General features: G+C 37.8%; 1 protein-coding gene across 11 annotated transcripts in view; it reads right to left on the minus strand.

Moving 5' to 3' along the window:
• The window catches only part of FAT3 (FAT atypical cadherin 3), a 407,022-nt gene that overhangs the window by 104,877 nt on the left and 282,051 nt on the right, over positions 1-20,094 (minus strand). For 8 of the 11 annotated variants that reach the window (XR_005563057.1, XM_027750635.2, XM_027750638.2 and 5 more), the window contains 3 exons: positions 3,955-4,269; positions 1,804-2,014; positions 1,319-1,387 (listed from right to left, as the gene is read on the minus strand). Coding sequence is in view for 10 of the 11 variants with exons in the window: in XM_027750635.2 (XP_027606436.1) it covers positions 1,319-1,387; positions 1,804-2,014; positions 3,955-4,269 (595 nt within the window). In the remaining variant the exon portion in view is untranslated. The remainder of the gene's footprint in view (positions 1-1,318; positions 1,388-1,803; positions 2,015-3,954; positions 4,270-20,094) is intronic. The other 3 variants (XM_027750637.2, XM_027750639.2, XM_039380043.1) reach the window with 2 other exon arrangements.

A 20,094-nucleotide genomic window follows, 5' to 3' on the forward strand; every position in this document is an offset into this window, starting at 1 on the left:
TTAATGAGAGTTGGTGAAGTTGCCATGGAAAGGACCAAAAGGAGTCCAGCAAAAGGTTCAAACACAAAAAAAGGTGTCAATAACATCAAAAAGATGTATTTCTCCTGAGATGAAAATTAGGGTCAGTGAGAAGGGAATGGAAATGTAAACATTAGCTAATAGACTGCATGTAGGATACTGAAGCAACCGAGGGAATGGAAGGAAAACTATAGGAAACATATGCTGTCTTTCCCCAGGGACTAGCAGGAACCCTAGAACATAATAGCTTTGAGTTTAATTTTAATATGGTTGGCACATCAGAAATCGTGCTACAAATTCGAAGAGGAAATGTCGCTGTTTCTGTCTTTCATCTGCACAAACTGGCAATAAAGGGTGGATGAAAACAACTCTGAAAGATCCTTTCTCTTGTGGTCCCTGTCCTTCCTGTTGGCTAAACCCATTTGCAAATAGCTCTGCTGAAATGAGAGCCAGGCTCAATCCCTGTAAATAAAGACTGCTGATGCACACTTTCCGCTAAGTCTGTGGGAAAAGCTTTTTGTTTCTCTAATCTTTCATACAGTATTTGCTTTATAACCCTTCATTTAAATAACACCACTTTGTGCAACAGGCGCTCTTTTACATCCAAGGGTATATGAACAATACATACAAGCATCAGCAAATATTAAGAAGCAAAATAATTTAGCAAGGGAAATTCTCACTTTGGAGATGTTAAATGAGTTACTTTAAATGACATAACCGAATCAGCAGCAGAAGTGGGAAAGAAATGCTTAGGAACACTGACTCACATTTCTCTACTGCAACCAACCGAGACCCTTTACACCCTGTCATTTTAGCAGCTAGTGGCATTTCCCTGTGATTTTAAGACTTCTATGGCTTCTCCTCCATTTTGCTAAGGATATTTATCCCTCCCTATTTTTATAAGGAATTTGATGTAAGGCAATTTTGTGGTTGAAATCTCACATCAAAACACATTTCTCTGTTTCAGCTTGCATTCAAGACAAACTTTTGGTGGCTCCATTTGTAACCCATATGTTGAGGCATTCCATTCTGTTTCACAGTTAAATGGATGGCACTGGACTGTGAAAAGTTTGAATTAATTATTTGTGATAAACTGTGGAAAATCCGTGAATAAAATAATAATTGGACACAAATATGGTAAAAGCTGTCATAGAAAGAAATGCAGCACAACCATGTGTCGCATCACATCCTGTCACAGGCACTTATGAAAGATGTAGTATAAATTGTCTCAAAAAACTTGCAAAAATAAAAGGCAGCCTGGATAGCTGTATTTTAGCAAATGTGTTTGCACTAAGGGTACCTTCTGTTGAACAGTTCTGCCCACAAGCTGTCTGTAGAATATAGAACATCTCTCGAGCATGCTTGCCACCTTGAAGCAGGGCAGTCGGAAGCAGAAAAAAAAGAACAGAATGCAGAAAAAAAGGTGAAGAAAGAGAGAAATGAGGGACAGCAAGTCTAAGTACCATAAATACATTTAGAAATGAGATTAGCAAAGTATGACAATAGAATTTAAATGACAGACAACATTAAGATTGCAGTAAATAACATAGTATGAAAAAAAACAATTCAGCCATACAGCGCTCTTTTTTCAGCTTAGCTAAGGAGTCATAACAAAAGCAGGAATATTATTATTATTGTTATCATTATATTAAAATAGCATTTTCATTTCACCATTACAAAAGTGGATTTAATTTGGGGGGACCATTTCATGGTTAGTTTTCTTGCTCTCAAAACCACATGTCCATATGCTTTACTTCTGAGGCATCCTCCTCGCACCCAACTTACCGACAATATCAAACCAGAGAGGGATGTTAGATGGCTGCACAGAGACCACCCCGACAATCTCTGTCACTTTATCGCTTTCCATGATGGTGAAGTTGTAAAAGGGTTCATCAAAAGTCAGGGGCATGGGTGAGGGCGCAGGTTTTTTTATCCACTCAATATGGAGACGTGCAGTTGAAGATTTTTGGGGCCGGCCATTGTCCACTGCTTTTATCTGGCAGGTACAAAGAAAAGAGGGCTCAGGCTGAGCATCCCAGCTTGGCAGTTCAGACCTACTTTTATTGCATGACGATAACTTGTTGGAAAATGGCCTTTGTAATCCTATATGTAAAATCCCATGAAAAAAGGAGGAAGATAAGCGCTTATTTCTCTAGTCTTACTTTTTTTTTTTTTTTGCATTATGCTTTAACTTTAACTGAAACAAATGATTTTAAACAGAAATGTTTTGTTTTAAAAATGCTGGTGTATGGCCTCTTGGAGATGCAACTCAAGCACTTCCCATACAGTTCCTCCTCTCCAGAACCAGTTTCCCTCTCCAATTTCATCTTACACCCAGCTCCTTCTTGCATCAAAGCTGGAAGCTTTATAATGACCCTTTGTGAGACCATGCATTTGCAAAACATGCTCACCCAGAGCATGTTTGATTGCTTTTAAATGGAATCTGTGTTGCAGATAAGACTGGTATTCTTTATATTGCTTTCCTCAGGATCTTTAATTGAGTTAAATAAGTTTCAGGTCATTTCCCCCATCCTCCATAATAAATCTAATTTAAAATATTGCCATATTTTATTTTATATTATTTCTCCTCTCTGTCATGTTCATTAGGAGTTGCTCTGCTTGGTGCTAATTCTTTTTATTATAAAGTCCTCTAGAAAGATGAATGGACTTGATATTTGCATGGCATGCTTTATGGATTTAGCACAGCAAAGACAAGATGAGCAGCAACAAACACTGGGCTTAAGAGAAGGGTGAATGCAGGTTACAAAATGGGTGCTTAGGAGGATAACATCAATATTAATCAAAGGGATTTTCTTTTAAAACTAAAGGAAATGTTTCTGGTGTAAATGGTCCTGGTATAGGACCACTGGTGTAAATATGCTGTTACTATACCTGTTAAAAATGAGAAACAATTTTTTTTTTTTTTTCTGAAATACTTCACCCTGTGTCTTCCTCTCCTAACACTCAACACCCTGCTCCATTCTAGGCAGGCAGGCCCTTAGGAAAAAGATGCTGAGGGTGTGATGAGCAGTTTCAATGCAGAAAATCTTCACTTGTCGCATTATAATAAGGGTCAGATCTCAGGTATGACTTCAAGCTCTCCAGAGGGAAAAGCTATTCTACTCCACACACGAAAGCTATTCTACTCTGATACTAAGTATTTCTCAATATTTTGTTATTTATTCATTTTCCTACCACAGTTTCCAACATTATGAAGATATTTCAACAGAGACCTGCTACTGTAAGAGACATCACTTCCTTTACAATGGGTCAGACCATGGACCTCTGACAATTTTTTTCCAACTCCTTAACTACAACTTACTGGCTTATTTCTGTAGATGAAGAGTGCTCATTCCAGTCTTATATTGCTTTATATCAACCCCACCATATTGTATTCTCCCTTTCTTTGACTTTGACTACATAGTTTGAGTTCTGAAAGAACTTTGATGAAGATGTCTTTTAACTGAAATTGCTGCCACACTTAAACTCTTTAATATGTTGAGAAGGGTACCAAAACACAGAGTACACAGTACTCCTCCTCTCTTGAGTGAAGCCACCTAACTGGGACAGTACAACTGTGTCCACAAAAAAAGTTAACACCCATTCACAGCTGTATCTGCCCAGTCCAACATGATACAACTTTGCAAGCAGACAAGTGCTTGGTCTTTATTTCTGTGTATTCAAGGAAATGGTTTATGTCAACAAGTTGTCTTAATACTCTGAGAGTAGTTCACTACCTGCAATAGTATGAATGATCTCAGACTCAAGTTTTTCACAGTAGTTGTATATGAATACTAGATTTCTTAATACAGTCAGATCTTACATATAGGTCACACAGTAAAAACAGTCATATATCACTCTTTATACAGGAGGGCCTATTTCTAAAAAAAAAGTCAGTCAAATCATGGGTTTGTATGTCAATGAAAAAGCACTTACTGTTAAGATGTCATAACTCCCTGCTGTGAACTGCTTTCTGGAAGAAACCATCCCTGTTTTGGGATCAATAAAGAACTTCCCATCATCATTTCCATCCACAATGCTGTATGAGATTTCTGCATTAGGGCCTTCGTCTTTGTCAAAAGCAAAAGCTCTGTAGATCGGCTCCCCTCTTTTCTTACGGTCCCGCTCTGGCAGCTTGATCTGATAGACTTTCTCTGGAAACTGTGGTTTGTTATCATTCTCATCCAGAACCTGGACCACCACCCAAACGGAGGACTGCTTGGGAGATGTGCCCCCATCTGAGACGGTTACCTGAAAAACAGCATTAGAGGTTATTCTGAATAGCTTACAACAGGACTTCATAAATTGGAAAAAAACATAAACCATAAGGAAATGTTGCCCTCCCCAAATCTAACCTGCACTGCAGGTTACAAAATCTTCTGTGTACATGAGACATGCTCACTATAAATGTGCTAAGTGCTTAATTCAAATTTGTTCACAATAGCAAATCCAGGAATCCAGAAAATTTCTTACTTTTGACATGAACCTGGAATGGGGAACGTGCACTCCAGGAAGCTATTCTCAAAACACGTATCTCAAATTCTGCAAGTTTATCTCAGAAGGGAGAACTGGAATTAACCCATTAAGCAGGATGCCTGCTTTTTTTGCAAACATATTTTAAAGTTTCTTCAGTCATGGAAAGAATTTGAAGATGTATTTTTTCTTAAATCCTAAAAGAACCTCTGTCACTTTTTTTCCCATTAATTATTTGGAATTTCTTAAACAACAAAAGAATTTCTGTCAGTTCTTTTCATTCATTATCTGAGATGTGACAGCTCATTAATTCCAAACCTGCTTTATATGATTGTAAGGAGCACAGAGAGGCAGGCAACAAAAAAAATTCTGCTGCATTTTGTAAAGAGTGCACTGTGCTGCCAGAAACATGTAAGAAATAAAATCTTTGAGATGAAAGTTAATTAGCAATTTAGCTGCAACTTAAACAGAATTACTAATAATTTTCAATCTGAAACACCATGAAAATGAAATGATTCAAGATCAACAAGTCCTCAAGAGATTTAATAATATGCCTTCAAAATGAAATCAATATGTTTCAAACTTCTCTCTCAATATTTCGATTGCATTTTTTAATGAGAAAGAAATAAGGCAGGAACTTATTTCTGTTTGCATGAAAGAAGTTCAAATTTCCTTTTCAGTTGCATATGCTAACATGCCGAATCCCACAATTTTTGATGATAGTAACAATTTTTGATGATAGTGAGCCAAGATATTACATACCCTTCCCTGCTCATACTGATCATCACACATTGACTGGTTTGCTGGTTCACTTCTTCATGTTTTACTTTTCCTTAAAAATTTCTGTGTTCCCTTGAAAATCTAATAGTCCTGATATCCAATCCTTAGGCAAAGCAAATTTTTCCAGCAATAATGTCCTTTGGCATTGTCCCATCCTTGTGTAAAGAAGTCTAAACTTAGGGTAATCCTGATATAACACTGAAATCAGCAGAAAACTCATATTTTCTCTAAGAAAGGTAAAAGAAATTTTCCATTTCCTGTATTTAACTCTACTGAACAGCATTTATAATGTTGAAAGGCTGCACACATGGCTGTGAATCTGCCTTTCCAGTCGGTGAGAGCCACACCACCAGGAACTTTAGTCTTTTCACTTCACCACTTCGGCAGAATGTCAGTACTCCTGCAGCAAACAAAAAGCCAGTTCTGCCAGTTCTCCTATTAAAAGCTTTCAGCAATAAATAACTTTTGTCCCACTATGAGGTTGATCCTGTCTATTTCTGTTCTACTCTGGTGCAACTGGTCAAGCTCTTGGTCAGAGCACAGGTTAACAAAGAAAAACCGTTTTTGGGATTTCTCCACAGATAAAATAATCAATGATGCCAAGCGGTACAGTCTGTACTGCATAGAAACAATCAGAGACACTCTAATCCAAAATCAAAAAATGCCAACAAAATGCTTTTTTAAGGGGATAATGTTCTTGCATTGAAAAATATTGGCAAGATTCTGGAAACTCTTGTTCTCTAAACAGATCATACAGCATTTTTTAAAAAAAAGGCATTTTCTTCAACCTGCTATCAGTAATCTACAAAAAAGGTGTGTGTGAAAGAGATAAAGAGTTTACAACTAATAACGATAATAAAATCTCTGAAAACCAAGTGGTATAAACAGTCAAGCAACTATGATGAAAAAAACCTACTTAAGAGACTGCTCAAGAAGTGAAGCATCCTCCTGTCTTACCAATACTGTCTCACAGTTTGTTAGGTTACTGCCAAAATCTTCACTAATATGGCATTGTGGCAGTAAATACATGTGTGCATTTGTATGTTTTTGTAAACCCAAATTTGAGGGAAAACTATTCAATAACAGAAAAGTTGCACTGAAAATATTTCTTGACATCTAAAAGAAAATAGTAATGGCTATAAACAAAATGTCAGTTAAGTATAAAAATTAACATAGAAGGCCTGAAAGTTAGTCAATTCTACTCAGGATAAAACTTTACATCCCTAGAGAGGAAAATGTTAGGTACCAACTAAGCCTTTTTCCTCTGGGTAACACTCAAAACTTTTTAAAATGACAGGATGCAGCTTGACTCAAAAAGCTCTGAGTGGCAGACATGGGAGCTGAAGTTAGCTCTTTGAAGACATGTAAATTAATTAATTAAACCTTCCTCACACCAGTGATGTGATTATTTCCCTAACCATAAATCCACACCCCAGTAGACCCCTCTTCTCTGCTCCAGTTAGCCTGATTCCAGCCTGGCTATTCAGGTTCAAGCCATAAATAAGGTAAATAAACTGCAAAAATTTCCTCTACCCTGCAAAATAAAAACACCATGACAACACATGAAAACAAACCAACAAGTTCCTGCCAGTTCAAAAATTGTTCCCAGACAAAAATGGGGAGGACCAGAAGGGTTCTTCAGCACATCACTCTGCAAATACCATTTCCATTAGGACACAGTATCACACCAGCATTTAGAGGCCCCTTGAACCAAGTCAATTTTGATTCAAACATTACCACAGTTTTCAGCAAAACCCTTAAACAGCTGAAAATTACAGTGAAAAGTAAGCAGGGAGAGAAGGGAGGTAGGTATGTTCATAGGACAGAGATACAAAAGCTAATTCACAGCTGGTATCTCTGGAAATGTGAAAGGCAGATGTGCAAGACACAGGAGAGCTTGCAGGAGAGAAACTGTAATTTACGGGCAGTGAGGTTGTTTTGTTTAGAAACCTGCAGATAGCACGACAGGGAAAAAAAACAGAGAAAAAAGGTGAATGACAGACTGTCTCAATATATGCTTGTCAAGATGTGCCATCAAAAACCAAACAAGAGGTGAATCTCACAGTAATCAAGATGGGAAAATGGTAAGGATCAAAATTATGGCTTTTCCAGAGGAGATGAAGAATGGCTGCTTAGTCAGCATGTGCCTTCCTATATGCTGAACACCTTCAGACTATGTGTCGAGTCTGGTACCCAGATACAACTGCTGCAGACAAGCAGCTTCTTGACCATGTGCAAGCTGAGATGGATCTGCCAGCTACTGTCCCCTCTGCCCTTCTGGTTAGATATTGCTTCTCATGCTGTGTCAAGACAGCCTAAACAGAGGATACGACCTCCCAAAGCTGGTATATGGCCACAAAAAAGCTGAATTTGGAATCTCTAACCAATCATATAAAGAGTTGATCCATACAGTAAGGGTGGAATGTCTTAAAAGGCATGTGATGACATATTTAATAAGGTCTGAATGCAAGAGACAACAAGAATAATATGATCTTTTATACCACTTTGATGGGGAAATCCTAAGCTTCACTGCTGTTTTCCCACAACCTACAGATAGTTTCACTACAGTTTTCTTCAGAAAATGAGCACTTTCTGTCAGGAATTTACATTTACCCATTGACTTTACTGAAATACATCAACCAATAGGTATACATCAACCAACATATAGGCTTGTTATGTGGAAATTTCTTTAGTAGAGTAAGAACACATCCCTTACAATGTTTCCTTCAGTTGGATGGACCAGGACAAGGCCTTCTCAAATTTCCTCTACTTACCTCAGACATGCATTTTTTGAGAAAAATGCACAAAAATATCTCCTTCTGCAGAGTACAACAAATTCAGTGTAATAACAGAATTTTCGAAATCCAAGTAAAACAATTTCCACTTCTTCTGCAGGACCTACTTCAGTAGGTTTGGTCTACAGACATTACCACACCCTTTCCTACAGAATCATAGAATCTGCTGACTTGGAAGGGACTCACAAGGATAATGGAGTTCAACTCTTAGCCCTGCATAGGACCACCCCCAAGAGTCACACCATGTGTCTGAGAGTCTCATCCAAACACCTCTTAAACTGTCAGGTTTGATGCTGTGACCACTTCCCTGGGGAGCCTGTTCCAGTGCCCAACCACCCTCTGGGTGAAAAACCTTTTTCTAATATCCAACCTAAACCTCCCCCGACACAACTTCAGGCCATTCCCTCGGGTTCTGCCACTGGTCACCACAGAGAAGAGATCAGTGCCTGCCCCTCCTCTTCCCCTCATGAGGAAGCTGTAGACTGCAATGAGGTGTCCCCTCAGTCTTCTCTTCTCCGTTCCCCAGGACATGGTTGGCCCTCCTGGCTGCCCAGGCACTGCTGAATAAGATTCAACTTGCCATCAACCCCCCCGGTCCCTTTCCGTGGCACTGCTTTCCAGCATCTCATTGCCCAGTCTGTACATACATCCAGGGTTGCCCCATCCCAGGTGCAGAATCAGGCACTTTCCCTTGTTGAAGTTCCTGCAGATGGTGATTGCCCAGTCCTCTAACTTCTCAGGTCTCTCTGCAGGGCCTCCCTGCCTTCAAGGGAGTCAACAGCTCCTTCCAGTTTTGTGTCATCTGCAAACGTGCTCAGTATCCCTTCCAGTCCTGCATCCAAGTGATTTATGAAGATGTTGAAGAGCACAGGGCCTCGGATGGAGCCCTGTGGAACCCCACTAGTGACAGGTAGCCAGTCTGATGTCACACCATTCACTATCACCCTCTGTGCTCGACCTTTGAGCCAACTGCTCACCCACCACACAATGTGTTTATCCAGCTGTGTGCTGGACATTTTGTCCAGGAGGATCCTGAGCGAGACAGTATCAGAAGCTTTACTGAAATCCAAAAAGATTACATTAGCTCTCTTCCCTTGATCAGCTAGGTGGGTTACCTTGTCATAAAAGGAAACCAGGTTTGATAAGCAGGACTTTCCTCTCATGAAGCCATGCTGGCTGTGGCAAATGACTGTGTTGTCTTTCAGGTGTTTTTCAATACCTCCCAGAACAATCTTCTCTGTTCTACAGGACTGAAAGATATTCATATTTATGTTCAAATTTACAGGTAAACTACAATGAGATTTCCATAGCAGTGGACCTTCTCGGTGAAAACACAGGTCAATACTGACTGTTAACATACAATGGCTGGAATGTTAGATACGAGAATTTCTTTTTATGACCATGGAGAAGACACGGAGGAGACATCTACTGTGAAAGTATTGGCTAAAACACAGCATCAGTCTAGCAGACCTCAACGATGGTGACAAAAGTAATTTTCCCTTGAGACAGTAATTTCTCCTATGAATTGAACTGTGACACTTAATTGTAGAAGGTGTAGTTCTTAAATCTTTTCAGAATACAAATACAACTGTCGGGACCACACTCTTGAATTAGAAGTACTATATTGAGTCTCATTAACAAAAGCTCATGACTTCCAAGATAATTAACTCAGCTGGAGGGAGTAGCTAGCAGGGATCTTACTTCAACAAGTACAACAAGACAGTCAGCAGGTGTTTAATGTGAATTATCAAGCCTTAGAAGAACAAGAATCTTCTTCTACATCATTCTTTGGTAGGAGGAAGTACTCAGCCTACCCAGTTTTTAAGTTATGAGGAACTGCCACATTACTGTCATTAGCATTGCAAAACGCTGAAGATGTCATATTTGCCTGTTTATTTTTTTGTGTGATAACTGCTTAATGCAAAAAAAAAGTAAGCTGAGATGCTTGCACCTCATGAAAGGCGTGTGCATAATGAGGTCTTCGGGTAGAAGTCTCTCCCTTTCCCCAACCAGAAATGCTAATTTTGCTTCAGAAAACCTTAGAAAAGAGAATCTAGTTGAGTTACTGAAGACAGAAAAATGATCAAAGTGATCTGGAGAGCTGAGGCATACCCCTGCTGTTATAGTGACTAATGGCTTTGTTTCTTCTGCCAGCGCTAAAACGAGCTGCAATACTTATTGTAACTCTCTGGAATTCAGCCCAAGTAAGAAAAATAAAATACTATAAGGAGAGCTTATCAAGGGATGCATAGAACTTTAAAGTCAAATGCACTGAATTACTACCTCTGCCTACTTCAGAGATAGACTAAATTCGTGGCTAAATTCTTACAAGAAAATATTTTTTCTGAAATGCATGCTGTTACTGAGCTACATGTCAGATTATTGCTACAAAGTGAAGGCAGTGTAGCTCAAAGATATATAGAACAGGTTTTTTCAGTTTTGGTTTTTTTTTAGTTCAACACAATTACTGAGTTAGATGTAGTCAACTAGATGCCTTCTCTTTCTAAACCATTATTTGGCAGCTGTGGAGAAGTAGTGGGCAGTGCCTATTTCACTTATCTAATAAAATGTGGTGCTGTCCCAAAAGATGTATTACTTAAACACTTCTTGTACAAAAGAGTTCTAATCATATCAATATGATCCATCTTTCCCTATTTCCTTTACAATGTGCTAATATGGGAACACTGTGTTTTCATACATTAAAAAAAATAATACATTCACTCTGGCCATGTAGGAGAACTAAACAGTTTAGAGTACATTTTAAATAGAGATTATTACTGACATAAACACTCTGGATGTCTGATTAAGAATGTCAATGGCTTCCAGCCACATTCAAGCTAGAAAACGATGTATAACGGTCTGTTAAACCATTTGAGAATTAATGATGACATCAGGTAATTTCAGCACTGTATTGCCAAAAGACAGGAAAAAGGAAGGAAGGAAAGCTTTTTCATTTAGAGTTAAATACTCCCTGTAGTATTTACAAACCTAAATATTGTAAGAGTGTACTGAAGAAAGCCTTAGAGCCTTCAAATCTTAACTTCTGTCAGACTCACAGTACTGAGATGAGTAGATGGTAATCAAAGGACTTGGCAGAGTGAAATATCAGAATGGGTGACTTAAAAGTCCAAAAATGCTACTACCACTTCTACTAAATTTATCCTATGTCATACTTCATTCTACAAGCTTTTTGAAAACAGACACAATAAAAAAGTGTCTCAAAAGAAACTTAATACTTATATTTTAGCTTTAGTAGCAATACAAATAAGGATCGAAGGATCTGTATAGCTCTTGACAGTGACTCTCGAAAAGAAAAACAGCAATTTTCCACAGGCATTGCTTTTAAAGTTCATTACAGTCTGGAGATCCTGGCAACCTTTGTGCATCAGGTTTTATTTACAGTGTTCTTCAATCAATACATGCTAAGTGCAGAAACAGCCATTACTCCACTACATTCCCAGGACAACAGAGCAGCCTGTCATGTGTTAAAGGAAACTCCTCCAGGAAATCTCAGAAAGTATCTTCCCCTTCTTTTCACTAAGTAAAAGGAAAGCTGTAGTCCTCAGGAATGTCAACCTCATTTAATTTACTTTTGACAAACTGTAGATTAAACTTTGTCTGGAAGTGACTCTAAGCCAGTCACTTTCCAGAAGTCCAAATGTGCCTCTTATTTCTTCTGCTGGAGTTAAATAGAGAAAATCTTTACTGCCTAACTGTAGTGTGTAGTCACTTAAGATTCAGCAGAAATCATCTGGTAAGAAGAAGCTAGGAGTTTTCCTGACCTTCTAGGTGATAACACCATCATTAGAAGCGGTGCTTGAAACTGCACGTATCATATCCCATGTTGAACAGTTCGCAAAGTTCGCAACTAGAAGTTGGAAAATTCGAGATGATCATAGTAAAAATATCAATCTCAGTCTCCAAATAATAACTTTAAAGTTCTTTTGAAAACATCATGAGCTTCCTCTCTCTGCTCATGAGGCTACAATAATGAGTCTTACTATATATACATAAAACAAAGAAAAAATTGGAAAGCAGAAGAATACACTCCAAATTGTCCCCTGATAATATCTGGACCCAGGGACACATGCCCACCTTCAGACTGACACCTCACAAACAAGATAAAGACCGATATGCAACTGCTTAAAAATATATTTTGTAGGCATATGAAACCCCTTTGTTCCATTGTTTAGGAACAATCTATCACTAAACAGGACTTCAACTACCTACATAGCTCCTAAATGAGAAAGAAGATAAAAGTTGCCTGTTGATCTTCACAGGAAACTTTGAAGGTGTTTAGCTCCTGCTGATAGTGAAGAGAGTTTCGTGAACAGAAAATGAGTAGTCAAATGTCAGAATATTTCACTTCAAGCAGCATTAAATAACATAAAGCTTGTAAATCAAGATATTTTAGCAGTTTAATGTTAGTAGTACTCCCTATGTCAATTTTAACCTAATTCATACCTGAATATCTACTTTAGCCATTTGTGAATTTTGCTTTTCTTGTGGTAAGAAACACTTGTGATTAAATATTGATAAGTTCCCCTCTATCAGATCTACCTCTACAGATAATGCCTTTCTCCCAAAATCTTATCATAGCGCTCAGGAAATAGAGTAGGTCTCAGTTTTTGTGTTTCAAAAGATGTGTGCATCTACTTCTAAGTTCAAATATTCAATTACCCTTCATTTCCTATCCACAAAGTCACTTGGTTTTCATCTTCCCTATAAGCAGGAACTCGACACCATCTTAAGTTTCCCCAAAATTACAAAGATTGTTATGTATCCCCAAACTTCCATTTTTTCATACTAGATCAGTAGTACGTGTGTAATCATGTAAGAAAAACATTCTGGCTATTAATAAACACATGCTTCAAAGATATTTTTCTAATATTAATAACACACATGCTGTGCTCAAAAAGTATATGCTGATATATTGCCAACATTCAATCAAGCTATAGCACTAATCACCATGGAGTTAACTAATCAATGATATACACTTTACATCCTTGCTTGGGTGTGCAGCCTGTGTCAGTTTGTAGCACAGATCCCCAGACATTAAAACTGATGGGGAATTAATGTACAGTAACTCTTTTAGCAGAAACTCTCAAATTCGGTGCAGGTGTGTGGCAATAGCCCTCTGTCTGTTTTGCAGTAAATTAGCAGCACTCATGATAACATGGTACAAGCTTTGAATGTCCCCTGAAAATAGGTACAGTATGAAAGAGCTTGATCTGCATGCTCTTAGAAATATTGTGGCAGCAGCTTCTATTACAACAGAGTAGTAACATCAACTAAAACTTTCAGTCGTCAAAGGAAATAATCATCTTCTGTCCTAAACTATAATATAAAAATTTACTTCTAAACAACTTTTGTCACGCCAAACAGCCAGTGCCTTCTGATATTGGATAAAACATCCTTAGGTGAGATTCTGTGATGGTCAGTCTTGAAACAAAATTGTTATTACTGAGGAGGTAAAATGTTTATTTGGCCAGCAATGAGATGAAAGATATACACTGTAGTTCCTTAAATTTATTTACTTTATAGATACAATATATCCAAATTCTATGCTGTTACATATAGCAGAACCAAGCATTTTGAAAATAAAGATAACGCTTCTTTTTTTCTTGCTTAAATTGCTCTAGAAAGCAGCACTTGGTTGTGCTAACGGGGGATGACACCACCTTGTCTCTGGCACAAAGGCAGATTAAGACACACCCAGCCTCATCTCCAGCTCCTCCTCTAGCCATTTGTTCTTCCCCTGTCATAGTTTGCAACCACTTTTGCCCGTCAATAAACTGTTTGTGCACCTGTGCTACAAACAGGGCTACTGAAATAATCAGATTTTAAAATAAACTGTCAAAAGAAAACAAAATTCCCCAAAAAGCAGATGGTTAATAAGCAATGTCAATGAGAGAGCAAAAGGAGGAGAGGCATCCAGGTCCCCAAGTCAGGGTACGGGAAATTTCTTAAGATGTTGGGCCACTGAAGGAACATATATTGTGCAACTACAATTTTGGTGATGAATTCTGCAATTTCACTACAGATAGCAAACTAGATTCCACCCACTACTCTCCCCCCAAAAATCTCTACTGTAGAACTCATCACTTACCAACAACCCCTTTGATCAATACCCAAGTAGGCAACACCAGAGACATTAATCTCAACGTAAAAGACTTTGTGTCTCATCAGTAATGCTGAAAATATCCAATTTCTATCTTACATTATTTTTCCACAATATGCAAGAAATAATGAGTACTCTCCATCCACATATACAGGTAAAACATTTCAAAGATAGTTTTACAGCTGACAAACTGATGAGTAGCCTCTGACATTTAAATGCAATTTAGCTTTTTCAGAGTAAAAAATGAAGCTTCCACAGTTTTACGTTCAAAATAAAGCTCACCAGTTAAAAAGCTGATGAATAAAAAATAGATTTTGTAGCCAGGTAGAAAGTACATAAATCAGACCTTTAAGGGATACAGGCTGTTCCCAATTTTTGAGTATCCTGTAGAGATATTTTAAATTTGCAAAAAGCAAAAGTGTATGGTTTAGGCCTTAGAAATTTATCTGACTTCAGTGAACAGTCACTCAGGAAGATTGCAGTGACTGTTTTCATTATTCAAAAAGGAAAAAACAAAGATGTGATTTTTTTTTTGATGATGTTCAAGTTATTTGATAAAAGTTTCTTTGGCTACCAATGGGGTGAAAAGTAAATTTCAATCAACTTTGAGGATAGTATCATAGCAATTATTCATGCATGTTTGAATAAAGTAATTTTTGGAGTCAGATGAGGACTTCATCCTGAAATATCTTAAAAAGTAGTACAAAAATGCTAAGAAAACCGGTATGAAAAGAAATAAAAATAAAGGAGATAAGCATTAATAAGGAGGTTGGTTGTCGGGGCTCTTCCCAAGGCAGGTTTTTTAATGAAAATATCATCCTGGTTTTGTCAGATCAGGTTAAAGTAAATCACATCAATAATTGCTTTGATTTTAGTAATAAAAAATTATACTTGACTTCTTGATGCCTACTTCACAACTTTCTGTTACAAATCAATTTTGGACAGATAACAGGCATTAATTGGGCTATATTTAATCACACTTTCATCTAATAGGCAAAACAGACAAGCCTTATTATTGCAATCTCTACTTGTCTTCGATTTTAAATGTCCTGTAAATATCTACTATCCAGTTTACATTGACATAGGGTCAATTTTACAAGCTGGTTGAGAAACACCATGGGATTATACACACAAAAAAATGAAGATTTCAATTTTGAAGCAAAACTCATATTCTTGGACCACCTTTTTTATTTGTTCCATGTTAAGTTTCTAGCTTGGAAAACTCAACCTGGAAAATGGGCTCCAGTGTTGTGTCCAGTACAAAACCTATGAAACTGAAATTCAGATAACTGTTGTGGTGATCAAGGATGAGAACCATCAGCCCCTTCCCTGATGTGTGCATTAGGACTCTGTGTTTCATCAGTCACAGTAAAAACCTTGCTCTCTTTCACTAGACAAGACTGACACAGTTAAGTGTATGTTTAGGGACAGGTTCACTGTAACCCTGTTTTTCACATAATCAGTTTAGTTTTGTTTTCAGTTCTGCTGAATGTCTAAAAATCTCCACAAATGTCTGAATAGTCTCAGCATTCCCAACCATACCACGGACGGCGGGGCACTCACATACTGCGTGGCTAGAGACACACACACGAAGTCTAAAGACAAGTGTTATCCTGCTGATCTGAGCTCATGTTGTCTCAGCAGACAAAGCATTACAGACACCTTCTTGGGGGAGAAGTACTGGTCAGTTGTGGTATCCTCAGACTTGAAAAGCAATGGGAATTTTTGACTTTGATGAGAATGGGGCTGTACATAGAACTCAACAACCTAATTTCAGTAGCTTCTTCCTAGCCCTGGGCATGTGTACCTGAAAGCTGTGAGCCTTCAGCTAAAGGGCTGAAAAGGTGTGTACCACTGCAGCATCACCACTGTATGCATTACAACTGAATATTATAATCTTATTTAATACTCAGCCAAGTGTGGGATTTTCTGCTTACTTTTAAGAAACAGTAATTTCACATGCCATTATTTTCTTTAGCATGATTTTTTTTCTCCGTTGGTTCAATCTGTTACACGCATAGCCAGTGATCCTGTGAACAGCAATGTATATGAATAATTTTCAGAATGTGTCAAGACCATACTGCCAACATAAATAAGTAGGTATGTGTATGGGAACAGTCAACTGGGGGCAACAGTACAACAGGAAAAGTTGTCCCAAAGTTTTAACATTCCAAATGTGTTGAAAAAAAAAATCCTGTCCCAAAAACTTAATTTCCCAGAGTAACACTTGGAACACATTAAAATGTCCAGGTTATTAATATTAATTAATCAATTAATATTATAATAATTAATTAATTACATAGTGCCTGGAGTCCTGGAAAACTATCTTTATGTGTCTGAATAATAATAAGATGATATTCTACTCCTGCAGTGCAGGAGGAATTTTAAAACTCACAATTTTTAAAATATTCTTAGCACTTTGATTCTTCTGCAGAATTAGTCTTTCACATGCATTTGGGTTTTGCAGCCACAGGATGGCATTCACTGCTGTGCAAAGGGTCAGTCAAATGTAAAATGTAAAATGTGAGTCTAGGAAGCATACTTTTTATCTGGGAAAGGAAATATTTAATAAAACATCATTAATAGAAATTTACTGCTTTCTACCAATGACACCTATTTATTCAAGAATATAATACAGAAACCTTCCCATGCATAGCCCTTAAAGTTCATATTCTTACTGTATGGGCACCAAGGCCCTCAATAGATATATAACTTGCATATCTCCAGTAAACTGGGACATTCAAAAATACAGAGCAGCAATTCCAACCTGAGAGAGCAGCAACTGCATAAAGCACATCCGTTTCACTTCCATGGTTTATGGAGTCAAAATCACTTTTATTGGATTTATATAGGCTCATAATTTACTGTTTATTTGCCCATTAGGGCAGTGTATGGAGTAGGTGTTGACACAGAGCATACCGACGGGAGGACAGTTGGACTGAACAAATGGCCAAGGTGACCAATAATTGGATTGCAAATGTCAAAGAGTGTGGTTCAAGAGACAGGTATATCAACCCACGCATACTTTTCCCAGCTGTGAAATGAAAGTTAAGAGCAGGGACAATCATCTACAATTTATGCAATTGGGTCTGCAGTCCATGGCAAGCAGCACCCAATTAACTTCAGCAGTGGTGTCTAATGTCACTAGTAAAATGACTGGATTTAGAGTGATGAGCAAGAATGTCAGATCAAGAGATAACCTAGTAATGCTATCAACCTCTGTGAGATTGCCCTGCCGATAACGTGGTCTGGGGGACAATAAAACACCACATGAGACAATATGCTCAGTCTGTTAGTGCAGGACTGATACATGGGAGAAGAAGGAGAATTTCCCTGGATTCATTTTATGGCTGTCCAATTAGCCTTCAGTAGGTGAACGGAACGAAAGGGAGGAAGAGAAAAGAGTCCCTCTAGTGAGTTGCTTTGTTGGTTTGTAGCAGAAAGATTGAAAAAAGAGTTTTAGGAGCTGCTTTGCTTTTGAGATTGTCTCAGGAGGTGTTAAAGGGGCCAGGCACTTTGTTGGAAATAGCCGTGAGAAAGCTCCTGATGTATGGGAGGTCTTAAACAGCTCAAGTGCATCCTGTCAGGATCAGTACAGGAGGCATGATCCTTTGGCACAGGTGGATCAGATATTCCAGGCCCATGCATTAATCCTCACGGTTAGATGCTGGGTCAGTACTGCAGATCTTGCTCATGATGTGGTTGACACTACCCATAAATGCTGCCACTGCTTCCTTTGAGAAACTCCATACAATATATAAATACAGTTGTTCTCCAAAAGTGCATCCAGTTTTAGAAATGGAATATCAGGAGCAGGTCTAATCCATAGACTACTGATCCGACAAAATATCTAAATCTTACTTATAGGCTTAGTGAGGCAAAGGCAATTTGTCACTCAAAGTTCAAGATGCAATTCCTGTTTTGCTGTGTAAGTCTAGTGAATGTGTGCTCTTTAACCTCTAGAAAATAGACCATGAATGTGTAATTTATTCAGCTAGTACTTTTTAGGGATTCAAGGTATTCAATTCAAGGAGCACATTGCACCCCAGAGAAACCAGGGGTGTGTCTCAAGGTAAGTTGTGAGGTAGCTCTCAGTCCATCCTACAGTGTGGAAAGGAGGGAAGGGACACTAAATTAGCCCTGCACTGAGCGAGGTACTGAAAGCACAGCCCACAGTTCTGAGTTGGGTAATTTGCTCTGTCAAGAAGCAGGATAAATGACTGCCTCATGCTGAGCACTGTGCTGCAGCAGCAAGGATTTCTTTAGGGAGCTGAGCAGCTTGCTGGAAGTTGGGAGTCCCGTCACCACTGTGATCCATTGCCAGGCACTGCCTCCCAGTACTGCAGAAAAAACACATCTTCTGTACACTTCACTCTTCTTTATTAAAAAAGCCACAGCTTTCAATTGATATTTTCACACTGAGAGTCGGATATTGAGGATTGAATGCCTGAAGAGAAGGCATATAAAGAAAATATTATTTTACTTTTTAAATGCCAGTCCCTCACTGAGGTGCTGAAGTGAAGACTCAGGCAGTATCTAGTGGATTGTAACAAAAATAGTGAAAGATCCTTAACTGTACATATCCTTGTAAATGCCAGTGAAAAAAAGACAAAAACTGGGCTTCAGTATTCAGTTTAATCCCACAAACATACGTCTATATGTTTATGAGAGTTATACAGAGAGAGTTTGTGCAGGTCTATTTGAACAACAGAGTTTTGGTCAGGAGGATAAGGAGAGTATGCAAATGAACCTCATTTGAACAACAGAGTTTTGGTCAGGAGGATAAGGAGAGTATGCAAATGAACCTCATGTGTCAGTTAATATTTTTATTCCTTTGGTTGTACATTACAGTTTTTTGAGACCAAGCTAATGCACTTGTCTCATTGTCCTCTCCCTCTCTCAGAGGTCAACAGAGACTTTGATACATCAGATAATAAAGCATTATCTCTTCTTAGCTAAAATGTGTGGTCTAAAACTTATGACTTCCTAGAAATTTTGTAAGTGTTTTTTAAACTGTGGTCATGTGTTTTATTTTTAAAAAGTGTGACAGTATAAAAACATGTGTTTGTATTCTCCCTGTTTTTTCCAATAAAGTCTTCAAAAAAACTGTTTGGCCTTTAGGGTTAAGAACACTTTTTTTTTTTTTTATTTTATACAACCCTTTAAAAATTATCTGGTAGAATAGTGGAAGGAAAGAAGATTCAAAGGGAAAAGCAAATATATTTGAGGCTATGACAGAAAATATTAAATTATTTACTGGTATCTGGATTAAAGATAATATGCTGAATCTCAGAAAATTAGAAGCCATAAATTGACAGACTGCTATTAGTAATATTTGTATTTTTTACTTTCCTAGGGAATGTGAGAAAAAATAACTCATTATTTTGATTCTAACATTTTTGGTCTCAAGTATTCATGTTAATCCTTGCTTTTGAATATTTAGAATAGTCATTGCCAAAGAAAGTCTTATTTTTTGCCAAACCATAAAATGTACTCTAGAATTGCTATGATAACATTTTCAATGTCTCTGTATCATAAGAGATTAGCAAACAGCAATATTACATTTGAGAATGAGGAGATTAATCTGTTTCCTGTCAACTGAAATTTGTTAGGCTGTGAAAAGAAAATTACTGGTTTTGAGGACAGATCTCATAGCACTTGATGCTTCAGGGCCTTTGTACTTTTCTGTTTAAATCATATCTCCATAAAAGGCAAAATAACTATTTGGTCTCTGATTATTCTCAAGTTGAAGTCAGATAAGAAAAACATTAGGATTCTTATGTTCCATGATAATATATTTAGGGAGAAAAAAAAGTGTCAATTATGCCTACTAAACTGATTCTCAACCCGATTAGAGATTTTCTTATCTCAAGGTGCCTAGTAAATACTTTAATTTGTGTCATGTTA

Source organism: Pipra filicauda, unplaced genomic scaffold (assembly GCF_003945595.2).
Source record: "Pipra filicauda isolate LSUMZ 115617 unplaced genomic scaffold, ASM394559v2 scaffold184_size3518187_pilon, whole genome shotgun sequence".
NCBI lineage: Eukaryota > Metazoa > Chordata > Aves > Passeriformes > Pipridae > Pipra > Pipra filicauda.